The sequence below is a fragment of the Tachysurus vachellii genome, chromosome 10 (genome assembly GCF_030014155.1).
Source record: "Tachysurus vachellii isolate PV-2020 chromosome 10, HZAU_Pvac_v1, whole genome shotgun sequence".
Classification (NCBI taxonomy): Eukaryota; Metazoa; Chordata; class Actinopteri; order Siluriformes; family Bagridae; genus Tachysurus; species Tachysurus vachellii.
Window position 1 is genome coordinate 11,741,191 of NC_083469.1, and position 23,343 is coordinate 11,764,533.

Here is a 23,343-nt window from a genome sequence, read left to right on the forward strand (position 1 = left end):
TTTGGACGCAGCCTTTTCCCAAATTGTAGAACAAACTGTAGCTTCTGCACAGGTCTAGAATATTAGCTATATTTCTGTATTTTCTCAAAAAATTTTGATTTGAATTATTTGTATTTTTTTGTAATCATATTGTTTCGTGTGACTTGGACTTTATGATAATAAAATTATAAATAAAATAATAATGCGCACACTTCAGTTAATTAGGCTTTTCCAATATGGAGGTCGGTTTATTGACCACTACAGAGATAACACCAGGGTTTGGCTACTGTTTAAGTACTAAACAGGGTTTAAGTGCTATTAATCATCTAAAGCTTTTAAAAAATATGATGTTTGTTGTGCTGATGTTTTTACTCCCAGAGCAGCTAAGGTCTTGATTAAAACACACACACACACACACACACACACACACACACACACACACATATAAGTTCTCAAGTCAAGTTGAAGTAGAAACTTACATTAAATGAATGAGAATAGCAAAGGAAGGTAACAAAAAAGCTTCACAAATCTGCTTTAAGTCAGTAATTTTAGTCACTGATAATAGAATAGGTGTTATTTCATCAAGGTATGTGAGGGAAAACAATATACTGTATAAGGCTAACTTGTAAATTTTGTTCCCAATCTCAAATGTTAGCTATCATAATATCTACCATAACAACTAGCTGAATGCTAATAACTAGCATTCCAGCTCTCGGGTCTCATTCTTCTTGTCACATTTAATAAAGTTTACATTTGTTTGGCATTTAGGTTCAACTCCCTGAAGCTGTCAGATGCTACAGAGTCATCTTAAGTCACCCGTGAATCTGATATATTTATTTTTGAAATAAAAACAAACCCAGCTGATTTACATCATTACACAGAAACAGGGATTTGAAAATATGATTCTTTTGAAACTACTCCAGTGAATATTGTGTTCCTTCAGGAATAAAAGCCTTATATGGATACATGGACTGTTCCTGTTATCACCTTTCCCTTTTCTGTTAATTTCTGTCAACACATGCTAGATATGAAAGAACTAGTGTGTCACTTTTGCTATAGAAGTCCAACACTAACACTAAATTGAGAGTTCTTTTAGCCCACCTTTAAAGGAAAAGGGACCTCTGACTATTTCTTTAAATAAACATCACAATACTGTATTGCTAACCCAATAACAAAACCCAGGATTATCAGGTTTTAAAATGTGATTTAAATTCATCAATCTAAAACAGTATGAACTAAATCATATGAAACGAGATCCTAATTCTAATATGTCTGAAGCAAAAACATATTGAAAGTTGTTGAAGGTCTTATTCTTTCTTCACTCAGCCTTGATTTTCTCTTGAAATTAATAAGGAAGAAAAAAGAGCACGGTTGGGATCCTGTGTTGGAAAACTTCATATTAATAAGTCACCACATTCCTTCCATAAATATTAGTCATCTCCCTATAGACAAATTCACATCAACAAGTATATTATACTGCTTTTATTAAATAACAGTGCATTCAACTCGTGGTATAATGGAAATTGAAATAATTTATATTTTATTTCAGGGTCCATTCAGCAAATATTCTTGACCAAACATTGTACTTATAAAAGCAAAAGTGATAATTAGTTACTAAGTTAGCATTTAGTTCCATGTTAGTAATCCTGTCATCAGTATGATATTAGACACCTTAAATAAATTAAATTTAAAATCCCACACAATTTATGAGCTGAAAATTTCGGAATTAGAAACCAAATTTGTCATTACTCCCTGCAGTCTTAAAACTGCATTTTCTCCCAATTATTTGTCATGTCCTGGAGAGTTCTTCTGTCAGAGGATGGTAGAAGGATGAGTTAAAGTGTCCTGGCTGCTCCACTGCAGGGCCACTTTGGTTCAAGAATGTGAGCTGCAGCCTTAGACAGCATCAAAGCGATTTATAACCCCTCTCTCCTTGCTGCTCTGACCTCCTCCACAAGACAGTGTCTGGCAACACAGCCATTGCCTTTTATAGGCTGTGTTTTAATTACGGTGTAAACAGTTAGTGAGATGGTGTGCAGGAAAGTGGAATGGGTGGATGGGAAGAGGCCAGGAGGAGGAGTTCTGACGTTCTCTGACTCACACTGGCAATACGAGACCACCACATACAGGACTGCTGAAGTCATAGACCTTGCTATCAACCTGAAAACTAATGGCTGGTACAATTTTTGGATTGAAGAAAAATATTTGAAATAGAGGAATAATATGTTCATGCGCATGCTGAGGTTATTTGTTATATGTTAGATGTTATATGTTGGCAGTGCTGCTAGAACCCTGTGAATCTAGATGCAAGGCATCATTACACCCTCTTCTGAGTGACTGAACCAACAGAAGACACTGCAGATTTAGGAATGGGATCGTGTTTAAACTATTCAAAACCAATGATATCAGCAGAAATCATGGACTGCCTTGCCCTCTGGTGGCCAAAGCATTGAGGTTGTCCACTCAATCCTGACACCACTAAACAACAGATTGCATTACTAGTTAGTGTTTCAAGTCTCTGAAAGTAGACATCCACAGAGTGCAACATTGATGTCATTTTAAGAAGGGACTTCCCATAATTCTGATTCATCCTCTACTTAGATGACATACACTACTCATAAGACACATTGCAGAGCACTGCCCATCATGTGAAAGTTATACACTTGCAAAAAAAATTGCACCAGGCAACAAAAAAATCTTATACTATAGAAGATAAATGTACTGTACGCAATAAAATTGCATACAGCCCAGTATGTGTGAAGTCCTGCTGACACAGGCAGGTACTGGTTTTAACCATCTTATTTTCCTATATTGACCGTAAATTATAGCACAACTGGGCTTGGTGACATTAGCCCGTTTCATACATACCATTGCCTCATGTAAATTTCTTCCAAGGTGTGCAAAATAAAGAAATGCGGCTATGGTAAGAATTAAAAAAATTACATGAAATTAAGAATCAACTTTCTAGGCTAAAATTGAATCTCATATTTAAAATGAAAATAAATGTATTAAAACAATTTTTAGACTTTAACAGGGCAGCACATTTTCTAGGATTTGTCTTCAGCTCTGTTCACAGTTTCACGTTCTCCCCATCCACGTAGGTTTCTTCGGGGGTTTCCAAAAATTTGCAGGTTAATGGACTGGGTACTCTAAATTGTGTGTAAAGAAGTGTGTTTGCTTTTCTATGGTGGCCGGTGATAGAGTGGCATCCTATTAAGAGTGTGTCCCATCCTGACTTAGACCAGGAAAATAGTTACTGAAGCTGACTGAATGACTTACTGACCGAATGAATGAATGAATGAATGAATGAAAGAAAAAATACTTTAAGGATCAGCAAACACCCTGTAATTAGCTTAATGAGGTTCATCCAGTAATGCCCAGACTAAACATTCAGAGAATTACTCCATGTCCTCTAGATGCATAATCAATCGATCCATCCAAAAACAATACAATACAGAAAGACAAATAAGGTAATACCTTTTATCTTGATGAAACTAAAGCAGGCAGTGTGCATCACAGAGCATGGGATCAGTGCAGGCAGTCTTGTAAATATTTTGGAAACACCCATCACTGTGGAATTCTTCTTGTCCCACACACATTTCTGAACTCCCCCAGTTACACAGTTCAGGCAACAATATTCAATGAGTTTAAAATCACCACAGAAATAGACAAAAACAGAAAAATAGTTCAAGTAAAGGATAATGCTGCAACTGAATGCTGAAAGAAAGAAAAAAAGCACTGTACCAAAACAGAAGAGTAAAGCTTTAATAAACTGAAATACAGTGTTATTCGGATGGCAGTTTGAATCCATTACAGGCATGGGTTATTGCACAGCATCTCTTCCCAAGCTCAATGTCTCTAGTACATTTAAATAACAGTCATTTGGGACATTTTTCATGTTTTGAAATAACTAATATTTTTTTTTAGGAGAAACTGGCCTTTAAGCTGCAGAACAAAGTACACACAAGAGGATCCTTTATTGTACTATAGTGTAAAATTAGTCATGAATATCTCCAATGACAATTTTGCGTGAGATGCCCTGTTAAGAAACATTTATAAGTTATCAAATACAAAAATAGCATTTGTAGCTTATATACCATGTTATTCAAAATCAGAAATTACATCTCTAAACATCACAAAAAAAAAAATCTCAAACCTGAGCATGCATTTAAGGAATGCCCACCTCCTGCATATATTGTAGTACAGATTCACTTATTTTGCCCAGCCAAGTGTTTAGGTGAATTATCTAAATCTGATGTGATTAGCCAATCTGTTAATTACTGGGCTGAAAGATCTGGAAGCAGCACTAATGTAGAAAAGGTAGTGCTGCTTTTATGAGGATAAAAATTTCCTTATATTATTCCATCTGTAATTAGTATTAGTGGAGCATGCAGTGATTATGAGGCACGGCATGCCAGAAAATAACAAAAAAACAAAAAAAAAATCGTGCTAAGAAACAAACCCTCCATGACTTAGAACCTCTGACATGTTTTGCCTGTGATTAATTTAAACGGATAATGTTACCACAATTCTAGCAACTGAACAAAGTGCATTCTCTTCCATAACGCAATACATGAAGTAGCAAAACATAAATGCACACCAAGAGGGTCTTTTATTTCTTTCTGTGCCATTTATAGCCATGCGGTAATGTGCAAGGTCTGGTCCTTCATTCATTTCTGTTTCCTATTGCCAACAATAACAGTGAGTCATAAATAATTCTATTTCATCCTTCAGTGCGAAGGGAAAAGCCACGTCAGCTTCCCAACAGAAGACTGGCTCTGTGGTCCTCAAAGGCAACCTGGACATTTTTAAATATCCACACAGGCTAACAACACTAACTGCACTTGTGCGAGTGTACAACGATAAACAAAATAAATCAACATACTACAGCCCTTGCCATAGATGGGAAAAGTATGGCCTTTGGGGATTTTAAACACAATGTAGACACAAAACAAAGCAGATGCTGGCTGTTAAAAGTTGGTACCATTACATTTTCTTATCGATAATCCGTTATTCTCTCCCCATTGCATATCTAGTATCTCAAAAGTGCTTAAAAGACACAAGACTAAAAGCTTAAACATGAAGTAACTATTTCTATGAGTAGGAATTTTATAGCTAAAACATTTGGCCTCTCATTGGAACGTCACAATTTTCAATGACTATTACTGTAATTCCACAATTGTTAACTAAATATATATAAAATATATAATCTCTGTTTTCTTACTATGGGCCTAAATGTAAAAGGTGCCTGAATACCACACTACCATGAGGCACAGAAACATTGGAAAGTAATGCGTCCAGTGAGTCCAGTTATCTTGGCCTAATTACTAGTGTAATTACATTAAACAGAACACCCATACAGCTTATCCAATTCCACTCCACTGTATTTGGTGGATGAAACAAGTTTGAAATAATGAGAATTTCTTTGAGGCTACACAGTAGTTCTAATACTCCAAAGTAACAATGCACCAGATTACACACACATGCAGCAGTTTAATGTATCATCAACACATGGCCTGACTCAAGTAAGACTGTAAAATGTTAGGTTTGGCTACAAAATCAATACAGCAGCAATTTCATCCTCAAACTCCATGCAAAGTAGAATCACCTATATTAGTAGCTTAAGAAAATGCACTGTTAACTTTGTATCCTGACAGCACCATCTGGTTGTAAAATCCATTGAATATAACAATTGCTTCTTCTTATTTATCTCCTGTATAAAAAGGACATTCATTTTGTTTAATGGTTTACTCTTCTCCAGTTTGAGAATCCAAATATTGTCTGTTAGTCGTTAAAGAGGTCCAGTATTCTCCAGGAATATTACGGTAAAAATAAACATTTAAATCTTGAAACAATTGCCCCAAAAAATTAGTGCGCTATGCAAGATCCTCATATATTACTATGTCAATAAATAAAGAGTTGCATTGGGTATTTACTTATATTTTTAACATTGTGCAAATGAGGATTGAACAGCCTAGAGAAATGGACGTTAAAAGGATTTAGTGGTCCATGTTTGTATGCCCTTTAGTCTGGTTTCGGCTTTGGAAAAAATGCAGTTCCAAAAACCATGTAGGTTGGCGAAGTGCACGCACACGCACACAATGCTGAGGATGCAACGGGACTGGCTGAAAAGGCCTCAACGGCACCCAAAATAAAGCCTTACAAAACATTCCTAGGACCAGAGATATACTCAATGTCTCAATGTATCAAAGAGTTTTCCCAGTAGGAGTCGATGGTTACTAGGTTAATGGGAAAGGTTGCTGCAAAAGCAACAGGAAAAATGGTAATCAGTCTTTGTATGACAAAGAAGAATTTTTAGGAGTCAAAATGAGGGAGTGTGGGAGGGAGGGAGTGTGCTTGAGTGTTTTATTATCGCTACAAGAGAAGATGGATCTATCTGTGTGGGGACTGGACTTGTGTGGTCATATCTCTGGGTCACTCAGGGTCAGGGTCAGGATTGTCTTGGCATGTCTCAGATGAGCTCTGTGATTTATATATGAAGGTCAGCAGGAACAGGGCCACATCAGGAGAGTTCCAGTAGGCTGTGTGTGAGGTGACTGCTGACCAGTAGCGGCTTTCAACCAAGCCTTCCCGCAGCTCAAAGTCAATGCGGTGCTCCATCTCCACTGCAGTAACAGAAACACTTAATATTCTCACACAGGCTATCCAAACAAAACATAGACATTTATACAGATAATTATAATTGAGGTGCAAGTATGATCAATGTATGCACACCTGCAGTATCAATGATGGTGGAGGTGGACTGAGACATGGTAGACAGGCCATATGCCGACTGGCTCTTCTCTTCACCATCCAGTGCTACAGAATCCACTCCTGATGGTTGACTGCTGGAGCGTGAGAAACGGGAGAACAACATTCCTCCAATGCCTTTTCCAATGCTGGCAGCACCTGAACACATAACAGTGCAGAAGTCTGTACACAAGCTACACACATCTCTACTACCCACACTCAATATTCAATCAACTTGGTACTGTAAGATGCAGAAACATATCCATGCTCCAAAATTTTAAACTGCTTAAACTTTAAAATTTTAAACTTTAAAAATTTTAGACACACATTAAACTGCCATCTAATATGCTATGGAACTTTTACACCTGCATGCTCAAGAGCATCCTGATGGGAAGCATTACAGCCAGGTTTGGGAAGAGCAAAAAGCAGGATAGGTGGGCTCTCCATAGGGTGGTGTGATCAGGTGAGCTTAGACTCATGTGCACAACAACCATTTTTCCTCCTTTCCTACTTGTATAAAAGCAAATTGGGGTTAAAATAAATTTTATAGTTTATTCTATTTTTATGTCCCAGACAGTTGAAAATGCAATTAACTGCACATCATAAGGTGTATATATCATACTGTAAACAGGAACCTATGAGTGGAACAGGAAATTGTTATAAAACATACCAGTTAAAATTCATCTTAAAAATATGCCATTTCATGTGGCCATCAAACTCGTTTCTCTCATTCTTCACTAGTTCACATGAGAAGTAGACAAGAAAAAGCCCTGCACATATCTTAAGGGAAAAATAATTCTCTTATTTTCACCAGGTACTCTTATATTATAGGAATAGCTATAAGTGCTCCTGGCCATGATTTGATTTGTATTCAGATAGAAAACTTCCTATACCCATAGTCCACTCTATGGTGGAAGTACCAGCTGGAAAGACTACATCTCCAAAGATTGTCCACAAGGTGGCAGTAATGTCCCCAAATAATCTTCAAGGACATCATGCATGTTCATTACAAAAAATGTAATGACATTTTAAAAAGCACTGGAGTTTTTTAACACATATAGATGTAAAGTATCTAAATGAGTTTTGAATCATCATACCATTGTATGTGTCTGGTATTAACTGTATCAGTTCCTGAAAATAGGACAAGATGTCATTTATACACTGTAATATAGCAACCTGCTTTACACTTAAATGATACCATTTTTACTGTTCTTGCTCTGTGTATTCATCTTTTGTTCTGTTTTTTAAAATGCCTTGGTTTTTTTTTGCAATACCTTTGGTTTGGGCTCCATGGCAAAATCTAATTTTATAGGGTATAAATTATGTTTGTGGAATAGTTTATCGAATAACCCTGAGGTGTGAGGTACCCAGTATGCTGGCCTTGCCCAGTGTGGTGATGGAATCTCCATAGGGTCGTCGAGACATCACAGGTGATGTACTGGGGCTGGGAAGACTCTCTGTGTCTGAAGTGGGATCCTTCACTGGGTTCAGGAAAACAGGTTTCATTTCATCATATGGTGTTGGATTGGAGGTGTTACACCTGCAGGCACAGTTTAAAAATAGCTGACTTATCAGTGAGTCAATGAGCCATATGTCATGCTGTTTCATCTTATGCTTTTTATTTATTTAAATATATAATGCTGACCGGTCAAATAGGAGTGGGTACTGGTAAATGATTTTTTACATCTTTTTACATTTTACACAGTTTATATCTAAACACTGTGGACACAGTGAATTAAATGTGTTGTACTTAAGCTATAATTAGATTTAAAATTAGTCTCATTTGAAATGACTAATAAATGATCATTATTAAAATAAATGATCCTGTATAAACATGGGTAGCATGCCATAATAAAACAATAACTTTTATGATGCTCATTTTTTGCTTAGAACAAACTGCTATATGTTAAATAAACCCAATTTATGGACAGATTGACAACACTTACCAGTGTATTTGGACAGGTGCTATATTGTTGTAGTGTTTCAACACAAGGGGCTCCAGTCGATAGGCCTGTTAGATATATGGAGATGTTTTTTAGAAAGTGTTCAAGTACTATAAAGAGGTGCAATAATTAATGAATCATGCAGATTCTCTTACCACTGGGTCTGTGGGGTGGAAAATATTAAAAAGGCGCTGACAGATGGATTTCGGCATGATGTGATCCTGGTATCCACTGTTCCCTGGTCGAATGCCACGCAATGCCAAGAACACTGCTAGGGGAGAGCCCATGCAGAAGTAGTTCTCTACCTATAAGACCAGACTGAGTGATTCTACATGCTATACAGTGAACACCTTTAAAGTGTGGTTTCTATCCCAAAATTCAGGCGGAAATTTGTATAACTATTTAAAATGTGAAGCTTCTTTATAACGTGTTAGTAAGGGCCACCAGAGTGTTTTTATGGCTTCAAAATTTGTGACTGAGCGTCAACTGCAGCCACCTACTTTGTATTCACAATCGTTTGCCATTATATCATTTATCATAATGATGCATGTTGTAGATTATTAATAGTTACTGACTGTGACCTAGCTGCTGTTATGTCAAAGCAGCCCCTTGTATCCCAGCTACAAAATCCCATCATGTGTGACATGACGTTACAAAGTTGAGTATGCAGTAGCTTATTGTCAGCTCATTTCTTGCAAACATATAGTTGCATGGACAAAAACACCTCAGATATTTGTTCTATGTAAATAAAAGTTTTATTCCATAATATACCTTAAACTTCAATTCAGGAGCAGCAGGAGGTTTAGTAGCCTCCAAACCCTGAAGCTGTTCCTCTAGTTCTTGCAACCTGACACGAATAGAAAACACATTTCAAATTAATACCGCAGATAATTTGCAGATAAGAAATATCCCAGGAAACAGGGACTGCCCTGTAAAAAAGATAAGTAAAGTCAACACCTTTGTCTGGCATGTTGCACCTGCTCCAACAGATGGCGCTCTTTGTAGGTCATCCAGCGCAACTCCTCCTCATCAGGCTCCTGTAGCTCCTGCATGCGAAAACGCACCGGGTCCCAGCCAGTCATGATGTCGTATGCAATCACACAGCCGAGAGAGTGGGAAACGATGGATACTTTGCCCCCCTTCTGCTCAAACTCCGGGTTCCGAGAGCAGAAAAGTGAGTACAGTCGGTTGAGTTCCTGGGTCAAGCCTTTAGTGATCTACACATTTTGCAAAGAAATCAGTTAAAATGCACTTCAGTGCGAATAAGCAGTTTATCTGAACACCAACAATTAGATGTATTTTTAGGAAGTGGGAGTATAATTTTACCTCATCTCTGTAGAGAGGGCTGGTGTAATACATGATGTCCATGGCACTGCTGTTCAGTAAGTCTCTCAGCCCTCGCACTTTATCTAGTGTGATGGAGTCGACTGTGTCTACAGAAACAGAAGTGTTTACATTTAGCATTCAATGACAATATTCGTTGTTTCTGTTTGCGCATTTCCTGAACTGAGTGTAGCATAATAAAGGCAGAACAAGGACGACTAATCACAGACAATCATGCATATACATATGTGGGCTTGTGTACTCTAGACAGGTGGGTTTAGCTGTTGTATATAAGTCCAGTACCTCCATCCAGGCTCAGTTTGGAGCGCCACTCTACTGGCAAAAACTCCACATGCTCCTCAATGTGCTCGGAAAAGTGTTTCTCTTCCATTTTCCGCACCGCCTCTCGCAGCCTAAACATATGCAAGAACACACAATATACATGGAGACTGTGTATTTGTTCAATGATATTAATGAAATGTTACTTTTTTGTTGTATACTGATAAATACTGACACAATCACCACATTATACATTTATAGCTTACGATAAATATCTAAACCTGTTTCAGTGTTTGAATCTATACATACACATATAGATTCATACACACTGCGTATGAATCTACATGCCTTAGAGTCAACAGAGAGTGACGGTGAGCAAAGCTGACTTTGAAAGGGCAATAGTAGAGTGCCAAGAGTCTTTTGGTCATTTTTGATGCATAAAACCATTCAGAATGACCGATATGCCTTTAAGGTGGCGTCTGCTCTGTTGTTGCACACTGGGGCTCAGTCTAGTCATTGCTTGGCCAATAGCAGCACTGCCTTTGATAATCTCATTATTGCACCAAGACCTCATGCTGAACTGCAACAATGGAACAGACACTTCATTCTTCATATTTTATGTAATTGTACGAGTCATTATTGTGGATTGTTTTCATGATATGACTTGTTTTGTGTCATGTTTACCAAGCTGAATTCACTGAAATGTAACCTTGGATAACCTTGGTTACATTTCATTAAATTATAGTGACATGATGAATACCCCTGTTGTTTACTATAAGTGTGTGAGACACAAGTCATTTCAGGACAGGCTTTTCAACAGCCAAACAAGCACAAAGGATTGAATAAGAAGACTGCTAAAGAGGTACACTTGGGGGTAACAGAAGTGTCATGCTCTTGTGTGCAGGGACAAAAAAGGAGACTGAACAAAGGAATTAAAGTATGATGAGAGAAGATAAGTTGAGACAGTAATGATCAAGCTCTTTCTTGGAAGGTAGTGAGTAATCCACATTCCTTCAGCAGGCTTAGATCAGGACTGATCTACTTTACAAGCTTAACCCACTAAGCTCCAAGAAAAGAGTGGAAACTAAACCGCACCAAGCAGCAATCGTTGACAGTGGCAGCAGGAAGGCAAAAATAGTAGTAAAAATGGGTATTTTTCTACATACAGGTTGCAGCTTTAATAAATTCCAGTCTAGGAGCTTAAATGTCAATTTAACCACATGTTCTATCTATGGGATGTCCATTAAATGCCATTGTTTAAATGCCATAGCTTCTTCAAAGTCAAAGAGCAAATGTCTCAGAGAAAAGGTCTGTACTCCTCATGGTACCCAATTCCTTTATCCTCAAATGAAAAGGCTTAAATTTAACGGTCAGCTATGGAGAAGGTAACAAAATATACAAACGTTAAAACACAAGCTAGGAGGTGGTTAAAACAAAGTTAAAGTAACCTTTAAAGAATGACAACCTCAGGTACAGTAAAGTGCACCCTTTGGGGTTTATTTACAAATCAAAAAGCAGGAAAGAGGTATTACTAAGTGTATTTTATAAGATATTATTGTTGTATGAAGTGGCATAGATTCATATAAAGAAGAGGGGTTTAAATTAGGTTGCTTCTGATTGTTGTTAGATAGACTATTTTTTTCCAAAAAAGTTCTCAGTCCCTGTATCCAGCTATTAAATAAAGAACTTACACAATAACATTCCTCACATATTTCTTTTCACTAAAATCTGTTAACGTCCCATACACGGTAATGTAAAGAGAGTGAGTCCCCCAATCCAACAAAAAGCCAGGGTAATGTATTTGGAGCTGAACTACCAAAAATGCGTTCAGGCTATAATTAGATGTGTTGGAAGTGGATAATGAATTAATTAGAGCTACGTATGGGCTACAGTGAGCACCTACACAGTCGCTGTGTCCCAAGTCTCCTACTTAAACTATTTTACATTTTGAGGGCTTAAGCAAAAGAGTATGCTGAGCACTGAGACATACAAAGGTATCATTTAATGGTAAAGAAAATTATTGCCAAGTTATGCAAACTGTCACCACAAAAAAATCTGTCTCCTCCTTGCACTTTAGCTTTTCTTCATTCCTTATATAATTTATACTAAATAATTTTATTTTCAATTCGCTTTATTTATTTGTGAACATTTCACCTCTCTAAAATGCATCTAAAATAAGGCAGAGCAAACAGTCACAAAACTCCTCCTCCCTTGTGCAAAGACCATCCGGGTAACTTTGTGGTCCATGTTATATCATACTACACAATTTGGGACATACAACTTCTAATCTGGGATACTATTTCGAATGGATAGTATACAAATTGGGAAACAGCATGTGACCTTATATAGTAATTGTACATGACAAACTGACATTGAGCATAAGAAATGTAATTCCACGTAAATTCCATGTAATTCCAATGTAAAAACACAGCCAAAAAGAAACATGAGCCTGGTCTCAATATGCAGGCAAATACAGTGGCTGCACTCAATGCTTTCATTAGATATTAGTTATTTTCTACTGAACAGCCAGGGGATATTTCAAACTATGACATGAGATTATTCACATGACATGGCATGACCAAATGCCAAACACTTCATACCTGTAGAAGACCCAATTGAACCCACATTGAACCCTTATGACCCTTATGACTTACATCAAAACAGATAATGTGCAGCACAGACAAAAGGATCAACAACTATATCATGTAAACATATTTGACATACTTCTGCTTGTTAGGTTCTGAATACTTACATGCCCGTGTTCTTGATAATACGATCTTTGTCCATCTTCTGGCCAATGCCATGCACAACAAAGACAATGTGGGTTGTCTGTGGGGGCTTATCTTCCAAAGATGCCTCCTCCACATAGCCACGATGAAGCCTGGTGCCACTGCTTGAGGCTGGGATCCACAACATGAAGAAAGATTATTACAGTCCAACTCAGCTCAGGTTACAAACACCTGCCATTCTCGGAAATTAGCTTAGGTATTATGAAGTTTACTATGGTGCAGCACTGAAGAATGCCAGTTTCAGAGTAGTTTAAATCAGGAGAAACCAGTCCGTTTATGCCCGCATGTTTGCATGCAGGCTGAGCTGAAATGCAAACACTGACCTTTTGAGAAGCCGAGCTTCTGTGTGACAGTGCGGGCGATCTTGGAGGTGGTGGCGTCACTGTACAGATACACCTCTTCAACACCCTGCCAGTCAACATGGCTGCGACTCAGCTTTAGGCTGTGGATGGCTACAAAATAATGTGGAGAATGACAAAGAAAATGGGAGGAAAAAACAACCGTTTACACAAATTCACTTTAGATACATGCTGTGTAACAGACATTGTTCTGGCTTGACAGTTCATGAGTCAAACTATAGAAAGGAAAAAAGAAACCCAACTGAATTAACCGATATTTTATACTTGTTTCATAAATGAGGAATTCTAAAGTATACAAGATTAATTCTTACAGCATAATATGAAATCTGCAGACTGAATTGTGTGGTTTCAAAAAGGCTTCATGCTTTCTACACCAACTATATTGCCCACATAATGTGTATTACAAACTACTTGTTTATGTGGAAGTCATATATCAAAAGCAGATAAATCATTTTTTTTGTTATGTAATCACTCCTATTATGGGTAAGGGGGGGGAAAAAAACACCTTGCATCCACCGCAGATTCTGTATTTATAACACTTACAAACAAACTGTGCGGAGCTACACAGGACAGAATAATGAACACTGGTTCTGCATTGTAAAAATGTTTTGCACAGTAACATTCATAATAGTGCTCCAGTTGTGCCCATCACTGGCAGCAAACACCAGGATTCTGCGTGTGTGTGTGTGTGAGTGCATGCTTGTTTCTTATTAGGGCTGGATTCTGTTCATCGCCATTACTTGGAATGAAATTTTACCATTCATGAGCTTACACCCTATTTTCAAGTGGCTCTGCTCAAAAGACTGAGACGCATCATTTAATTAACATAGAAAGCGTATCGCATTGGCTAAAAGACTGATGCCAAGAATGATCCAAAACACTGCAATGTTACACACACACTGTTGAAACTGTGGTGCCATTATAACCCTACTGTATACCTGAATCTTTTTATTGTATTTATTTTATGAGCTCCATCTAACACCTGACCCGTTTCACACGTTTTCTCAAAATCTTAAGGTCGGGACATAAAAATAATTAATCGTTCAATTATTATCATATATCCTGTAGTCATATTTTACTCGAAACAGTCAAACAAACAAAAAAAATAAACCCTGCAAGAATTTACATCAAAAGCAAACAGAAGTGCACACCACATCAACCACACAGAAGCAAACTGTAAAACAGGATGTTATAAGAACTAAGTATTAAGCATGGTATTGAACTAAACATTTATTTGCTGCCTCTGTCTAAATATGAACAAATGTAATAAAGTATTACAGGAAGAAAAGAGCACACCAGGGTCAAACATGTAACTAGACATGAGATTGAGTTCAAAGCGAACTCAATTTGTGTATCAGATATACAGATCCATAGAGATATATTACCCTTCTGTATTCTTGATATGTTTGACTCTGGTTAGGTCAATCTGAAGTGCGAGCAAAGAATCAAAACAAACCGGAAATACAGCTGGAAACTACTTGGAAAGACTAAGCAGAGGTCCCAGCACTTTGAAAAGAAGAGAGAATGAAGGATAGTATTATGAATGAAAAGTTTTACCATACTAAACCAGTGGAAAATTGATATGCACCAGTTTATGCTGCATATGTAACAGGCTATTGTAAATGAACCCTTTGGGTTATATTGCCTTCGGTGTTCACACGGGAAAACAAAAGTATGTCGGTTAAATGGAAAAAACTCAGTGGGAGCTAGGAAAATATAATTATAAAAATATAAATTTAAGCCCAATAAGATATTAAACTGTTGCCATGATGCAGGAGGGCAGAAAACATTTAGGGAATATGTAAATACAACCACACTCCCTACTCCAGTGTGCACAACATATGACCATAACAGCACAGAGGAGTACAGTGTAGTGCAGTGTACATAGAGAAGGCTGAAGAGACCACAATGCTTCCATTTGACTCCCATAATGAAGGCAGGTGTTGCAGGGATTCATTCATGAAACCAAACATGCCATCTGGCTAACAAAGGACTCCATTTAACATGGCATTATTATGGTTTAGTAAGATAAAAATAAAAAAGGAAATGAGCAGAACACCAGGGCTTACTCATAAACCCAGTGCAAGAGCAACCAAAACACACCGAGAATCATCACAGAGCCTACTGTATGTCTGTCTACAACTAGGCCAAACTACATCTAATTAAAGGAGAACAAGGCCAGATTTAAAAAGAAGCAGCAGTGCATTTAGATGCCCACTGGAAAAGCAAGCATTAAAAAGAAATGGTGCTTAGAAATCAAAATCAACACACAGCCCAGCCCATTGAGTAGGAGATGTTCTGAGCACTAGCACTCTCATATTCATACAAATTATTTGATCTAGGCCTTGTTCTAGAGCTCACCTAATAGGCAAAAGGGGAAAGTCCAAAGATAAAATCCAAAGGGAATCAAAGTCAATGATGCAGGAAATACAGTACCTTGGCAACGCTTTCGCTTGAGGCTTTTAGTACTCGTCTGATATCCGCTCCATTTGAACAGAAAGGGGAGGTAGAAAGGAGGAAGGTGGGAGAGAACTAACAAACCAAAAATCAGTAAGTGGTCATAGTAATAATAGTAGTGACGGGTCTACTTAATTAACAATGTTAAGTTTAATTACTCCTTGCAGGCTTTTCTAAAACCAGGGATGTCTTTAATTGAAATTTACAGTGTTATAATCACCCAAATTTATTCATATACAAAATAAATGCTAATAAACCGTATGTTATGGTTAGTTATAGTCTTATTCACAATGAGGATACCATCTGTTAAATCAAAACAAAACAAAAAAAAACAAAAAAAACTCAGTTTCACAATTCACAAATTCATTTATTAGAAAAGGAAAACAGCTGAAAAGGTGTACTAAGGAAAGCCTAAATGGATCATTTTTCCATTTATCTCATCTATACTGTGGTCCAGCAGACCCTCCAACACCAACATCAACTAACTATTAGCACTGATTATGAATTCAGTCTGGGGGGCACGGTGGCTTAGTGGTTAGCACTTTCGCCTCACACCTCCAGGGTTGGGGGTTCGATTCCCACCTCCGCCTTGTGTGTGTGGAGTTTGCATGTTCTCCCAGTGCTCTGGGGGTTTCCTCCGGGTACTCCGGTTTCCTCCCCCGGTTCAAAGACATGCATGGTAGGTGGACTGGCATCTCTGGAAAATTGGTCGTAGTGTGTGATTGCGTGAGTGAATGAGAGTGTGTGTGTGCCCTGCGATGGGTTGGCACTCCGTCCAGGGTGTATCCTGCCTTGATGCCCAATGACACCTGAGATAGGCACAGGCTCCCCGTGACCCGAGGTAGTCGGATAAGCGGTAGAAAATGAATGAATGAATGAATGAATTCAGTCCTCAATTTTTACAAATCAACAAATGAACACAGAGATAAACTGTGTGCTGGTACAGCTTGGACATACTGTCACACAGACACAGAAGGCACCATGCTTCACAACCGAATACAAGATAAACCCTGAAAAGGATTGCAGATAACGGGGTGTCCCTTGAGTATAATAAAAAATAAAAAAGTTATATAATTATAGGCCTATAAGTTATTCTAAGACACTGTTGTTTGCACATACTGTATGTGTCTCTCTTTGCAGTAATAAGGTATTTTATAAACAGGCTTGCCACACCTGGGCTACTCTTTGAAGAAACAATTAGACTTGCAAATTACAGCCGAACAGCAGAAATGCTCTCAGGACAGAAGATGTGACTGCAAGTTTCAGAGACTGAAAGCTTTGGACAAATTCAGCAGCCCTGCCAGGAGCAGTCAATATCATGTCCTGTACTGTCCAGGGACCCACACAAACACTTACGTGGTTGCTGAATACTGCAAGATAACTGCAGTACATAAAATAGCAAATTCAGTATCAATGTGATGCATCATAACCCATCATTCATAACTTAACAATTCTTAAACCATCACCGACTTTGCTGCAATTCATATACAAGCATTGAGTCATATAATTTGTTTTAAAAATAAAAGTGACTTATAAGGCCGACACTGGCCAGCATTATTCTTCAATGCCACCTGGCATACATTCTGACAGACAGAGTTTCTGGAACTATGAATGGGGGATAAACACCATTCTTCCAAAACGTAAACTTAAAAGAGAATTCATGCGGTCATAACACCAATCTGGCTTAAAGGGCTAGAACTGGGCAAAAATCTACATTTCTAACAATTAGCAATAGTAATGGCTATGAGTAATCACTGTTACTCATATAGGAAACGCTCAATAGGAAGCAAATTTGGAAAGATTATAAAATTTGCTGTCAAAATCACATCAACAATAAAGTGGAATATATCTTTCTGCCTTGACCTCATTCTCTGGATTACTATTGATCAAAGAATAAGAAGCAGGTAGATCAATTTTATATAATCTTGTTTGACTGTACAGAACAGCATATTATTCTGCAGCACATACAGCACAATTACTTCTGACTGCGTGACGGTGGCATGAATCCAGTATTTGCATTTTGCCCTGGCTAACCTTATGACCTCTTTAAGCTCATGTTGCAGAACATACCAGTTTAGTTTTCCTCAATGCTAAAGATATGTGACAGACTAGACCAGCTGACACTGCCATACTGTATGTCAGGTGGCATCAAATTAATTCAGTGTGTAGTTTAACAAAACGGATCCGACACGTAACCGTGTCGTTATCTACAGAGCTATTGCTTGACCCAATCTTCACAGCAGTTTTAATCACCTTGAACGCAATTACAACCACTGAATTAGGTCAACAATATTTAACTGCAAAGATCTCCCTGGTATCGTTATTTTAATTATTATAGAAATGAGTCATTCATATGTGACATTGGGAATATAGTGTGCGTGCCTAAGCGTAAAAGCAGGCAAAAAATAGAGAAATAGTGTTGGACAAACAGGCTTTTACACTGCATACACACTTGCTCTAATGGTTAATGAGTCTTAGTTCCTTTTACAAAACCTCACTAAAACAGCTGACCTTCCATAGTAAAAGCAGAAGAGGAGACAAATGATGCGTTTGCTAAAATTATAGTCATTTAACCATATACTGAATAGCCTTGCTCTCTCTGTGTAGGCAGATAATACATCTTTAGAGCTTTGCAGTGTAACTGTGTAACATGTTGGACAAGTTATTGGTGTCACAAACTGGTTCTACGGTGTGTTCAGCAACAGTAAACTAGTACAGTGACATTTTCTCTGCTACATTTTTTGTACCTTGTTCACAAACAAAAAGGCAATTTACAGCACAATCAGCACTGTTCAAATAGTACTAGCAGACAGTGCAAAAAAAACACTGCACCATCTGACTGACACCATTTGATAAAAACTTGGCCAAGAGATTGTATGTATGCTAAAGCAGCAACATAATTAATTCTTCATTTTCTCAGTCATGTGACAAGGGAGATTGGACCATCATCTGTCTCGGTCATACATTATTCTTTTTCAGGTATGCTATAGCTATAGGGAGAGTAGGAATGACCTTGAACCACTGAAAGTCTGAAAATGTTTACAGCATACTGACTAGTCAAAACAAAAAGCTTATCTGAACAAATTCAACCGCATCTTTCCACCATTCATCATCCAAGTCAACTCCCAGATTCTGCCTTTACATCAATCTAATTGAACAATATTTTAATGGCTTCAAATCTCAAACCTGTCATTTAAACCATCAGTATAGAAAGGAACACCAAAAAGCATTTTAATAAATTGCATTTGTAGGTTAATCTAGTTAAGTTAAATTCACTCTCAAAGACTAAAATACAATACAAATAAATTCAATGAAATACACTTACACTAACTAAGTCATCAAAGATGACTACCTTTTTTACTACATACATATATATGAAAGACACGAATGATATGAATGATACACGAGTTTCTCTCTCACTAACCGTACAGGCTCAAAGCTCAAACCCTGCAAAGGTGTGGGATATTCATCCCACAAACTCTGCAGAGAGGTAAATCATAAATGCAAATTAGATGGAGTCTATAAATCATCCAGACTGCATATACTCATACGTATTTTTACAGCTAGCATCCATTCACAAATTAATGTGCTTTACATACAGCAGCATCTTGCTTGATATATAATCAAGTATCAACTCCAAGACAAACGGGGAGAGGGAGCTTTCTCAGTCTTGGATGCAAACAACTGAATGCTCTCTTTCTCTTTTCACTATTTTCACTATCACCTCCATGTTCTGTATCGATGTTGTACATGCTTACCTTCTTTGCTATCCACAGTCATGGCCACCGCATCATTTTCTAAAGTGTCCTGCATCTGTTGTCCCCGGAAGCACACCAGGTGCTCCTTCTCCAGGAGGTCGCTCTCATCCTCCTCCATAGGTGTCCACGTGCCATCTACAAACCACTGTCCCCTCATCACAGGGATGCGGTCCTGCTCTGTAGGGACAAGAGGCATCTAAGCATCTACCTTCATTAGAAATTTACAACAGAGATGATTTGCAGGTTTATTATGCGCACTTATTATATTTTGTTTTGGCAGCACATAGTGTAGGATGATTAAACATAAATGCTCATTCATTTGTTTCAAGCAAATAAACCGTTAAATGTTAATGCGGAATAAGAAAGTGTCTTCATTCGTTTCATTATAATAGTCCCTTTATTTAGTCTGTGAGATCATGCTTTTCTGATTGCTTGATAAGTTAAGTGTTTAATATGGTTTCTCACACACCAAATGACTAAATACACTGAGTACTGATTCAGATGAGACCAAAAATATCACATCAAAACAGGTTTAATTAAAAGAGTAGGCAATTTGATCTGCTATTTTCTCAGGGAGAAAGGAAGAATATCACTATCATGGCTGAACTACACCAGGAATTCCAGCTTTTAAATTTAATTCCATCCAAATAAGTCCTACAGATGTTTCACACAATGTCTGAATATTCAAATTTCCTACCGGCCAAAGAGCACCTGGTTAGATTTACAGCACTTTTGCTATAATAAAGGCTTTAAAAAAATAAAAATGCATTGTTTATTTATTGTATAATTTATTTATTTGATGCATTATAAACGTAACTTTTGTCCCTTCACTATGAGTCACTGTAAAGAGGTCTGGGGAAAAACATTTACACTGAAACACTGCTCAGTTACATGAAAGAATAAATGTTATGTTGTAATGAATGTCTTGAGTTAGCTTAATATATCAAGAAGGTTCCTTCTTTAATTTGCACTCCACAAGATCCTTTTTCCAGCCTTTAGTGAAACACAAAATAGAAATTAATGGCATGTTGTCCTAAACACGTTGCTTTACTTCATGTCTGCTGATGCTGTATTCAGCAGCGATGTTAATTGGAATGTTAGTCCAATGTTTTCAGGTGGTTATGAGATACTGGACCATACCCAGGTCAGAAAACAGCTTTTATTGGAACAAAGAATCCTGAAAGTACTGATGCACTACTGGAGACTTGAGTCTGGGAAAAAGGGCAAGATGAAAACGCCTTTTTGTTTATCTGCTAGAGAGCTACAAAAAAAGACATTTCTAAAACAATGACTTTGCCAACATGTTCAGTCAAATAAGAAGAAAGTCTTTAAGTACATGCTACAATATGCAAATTCAGTGTCTCTGTGACTAAGTCCTGTGTGACTGTTGGGAACTATAAGATTTATAAGAATAAAAAGGGAAGCATTCACCCAACATTTTCCATTTTCAAACGTAACCAATTTGTGTAAATGAGCACTATATTATGGGGAAATTCCTGACACCACCTTATTAAACAAGGCTGCTCTCTGCAAGCATAATGATGAGGAGGGAGGAAGTCATTGTGCTCTATCACTATTTACTCTGCAATCGTGCGCAAAATCAGTGTCAATTTGAGTAAACATAACACTTGTTGATGGCATAAAATATGCAATGGATGTAATCGAATGTACCAATTCAGAGTCTCCTGCCAGTTCATCATGCCCACGATAATACAAACCAATGAATGCCTGTGACCTTTTAAAGCCAATTCTGGATCTTTGCTTAAATGGTTATGTAGATAAAGCTAGATATTAACACATACTGCTCAACAATCTGCCAGGAGAGCATTTTCCCTGAGCAATAAAAGGCAATAGCAGCAATACCTTAAGTGGTATATTTACATATTTTGAAATGTGCTGTTTGGAGACACAAGACATCTACAAGGTATTGAGAAGCAGCACTCACGATTCCAGTAAACAGGATAGCACTCTTTCTCTCTGACATCCACCTCATAGAGTCCTCCTCTGACACACACTGCTTCAATGCTGATGTCCAGGTCGGTGTTCTCCAGCTGTTCGGAGCTCTGTACCGACGCCACAGCTGCCGCACACTCACACTGATCCTGTACATCCGGTACCGTTAGGCCTGGGCTGATGTCCTGGCCCGGACTCGGTTGACACAATGTGCGGTACATGAGCTCGATTCTCAGGGAGTCGTGCCCGACGAAAGGTTTCCACGTCTTTTTGTCTTCCTTATAAAACCAGCGTACTTCCTCGGGCCCAAGTTCTTCCACGACCTCAAAGCGCGGTCTGGGAGCACCGGGGCGGTATTTTCTCCTGCTCTCCAGCGGACTCGTGTTTCCGTTGTTCTCGCTGTAGTCCAGCTGAGAGCCGTGGAGGTAGGAGTCGGCACCGCTCCGGTAAGACTGGTCCAAGTGCAGCGCCATGGCGTCCTGCCGGGTATGGAGCAGCCCCAGGTGTCTCTCCACATCCGACTGCACCGCCAGGGATTCATCGCAGGAGCACGGAAACCTGTCATTACCGAGGAGGGCCCAGTTTGTGCTCCCTACGGCGGTATCTCCGTTCTCAGGACTCTCCGGTGGACTAATGAAGGGCGACTTGTTCGTAAAGCTGCTCATAACCGTTTGCTAAGCGAGATATCAAAACAACATGAGACCAACCTGCTCAAGTACGACGGCATAAGCGCTAAAAACACAAGTATTTTATACATCACTACATAATAAATATAATTACACTTGGGTAGCTATATATAAAATATAGCTACACTTAGTTATCAGTGTCAAGATGCATATGCCATGCTAACAGGCTAAGTGTTTAACTCACAACAACGAGCGTCGCGTTCTGACAGGCTGGAAATCTGTTCGTCATTCACACACACACACACACACTCTCTCTCTCTCTCTCTCTCTTCACGTCTCTCTTTCTGTCTCTCTCGCTCTCTTCTCTCTTTATGTCTCTCTTTCTCTCTCTCTCACACACACACACACACACCAAGCTTCTCGAACTACAGAACGCTAACACCAGCTCCTTCTATGTGAACCGTTGTAACGAGACGTTCCCTTGTAGCAGCAGTTTAGCCTTGTTTTGAAATTCTTGCCCCGGCTTTGAGGCTCCAACGTCAATTCGTCCATTTCCAGTCCAAACAATTTGTCCAAACGTAAACCGAGCGTCGTTACGTAAGCAAACGGATGTCAACAGGAGCGCGCACGTTCATCCCAACGTGGTAATGAAATGACGTGGGAAGAAATACATTTTACAATGATCTTTTAATAGCCAGTATCATTAGCATTCTTTTTCTAGTAACATTCTAACAAATTAATTTTATGAGTCTAGGTGTAGGCACATATCAACTTTAGTACCTTACACGATAAAATACTAAAGGGGTATTCATTTATACGCTTAACTCTCAGTGCTGCTCGTAAAGCCCGGATAAAGTGGGAGGGTTGCGTCAGGAAAGGGATACGGCGTAAAACCTGTGGCAAAATCAAATATGCGGAACGGATAATCCGCGGATGCGACCTGGAACATCTCAATAAATTAGAATGTCGTGGAACATTTCTTTTATTTCAGTAATTCAACTCAAATAGTGAAAATGGTGTATTATATAAATTCAGTACACATTGACTGAAGTAGTTTAAGTCTTTGGTACTTTTAATTGTGATGATTTTGGCTCACATTTAACAAAAACCCACCAATTCACTATCTC

The 23,343-nt window shown here is 38.3% G+C and overlaps 1 protein-coding gene across 4 annotated transcripts; it reads right to left on the reverse strand.

The window, feature by feature from the left end:
* Window positions 1–3,720: 3,720 nt before the first annotated feature.
* ddhd1a (DDHD domain containing 1a) lies at window positions 3,721–23,027 on the reverse strand. Of its 4 annotated transcripts, none has more exons than XM_060879452.1 (15): window positions 22,716–23,027; window positions 21,583–22,264; window positions 19,638–19,814; window positions 15,859–15,954; window positions 13,387–13,515; window positions 13,027–13,174; window positions 10,299–10,408; window positions 9,999–10,105; window positions 9,630–9,889; window positions 9,444–9,519; window positions 8,828–8,977; window positions 8,676–8,740; window positions 8,097–8,269; window positions 6,715–6,888; window positions 3,721–6,605 (listed from the first exon to the last, which is right to left on the reverse strand). In XM_060879452.1, the coding sequence occupies exons 2-15, from the start codon at window positions 22,253–22,255 to the stop codon at window positions 6,415–6,417; spliced, it is 2,529 nt and encodes an 842-aa protein (XP_060735435.1). In that variant the 5' UTR covers window positions 22,256–22,264; window positions 22,716–23,027; the 3' UTR covers window positions 3,721–6,414. The 4 variants fall into 4 exon arrangements, with proteins under 4 accessions (XP_060735435.1, XP_060735434.1, XP_060735433.1 ...); XM_060879451.1 differs by having other exon boundaries at window positions 22,464–23,027; XM_060879450.1 differs by having other exon boundaries at window positions 22,461–23,027.
* Window positions 23,028–23,343: the final 316 nt, after the last annotated feature.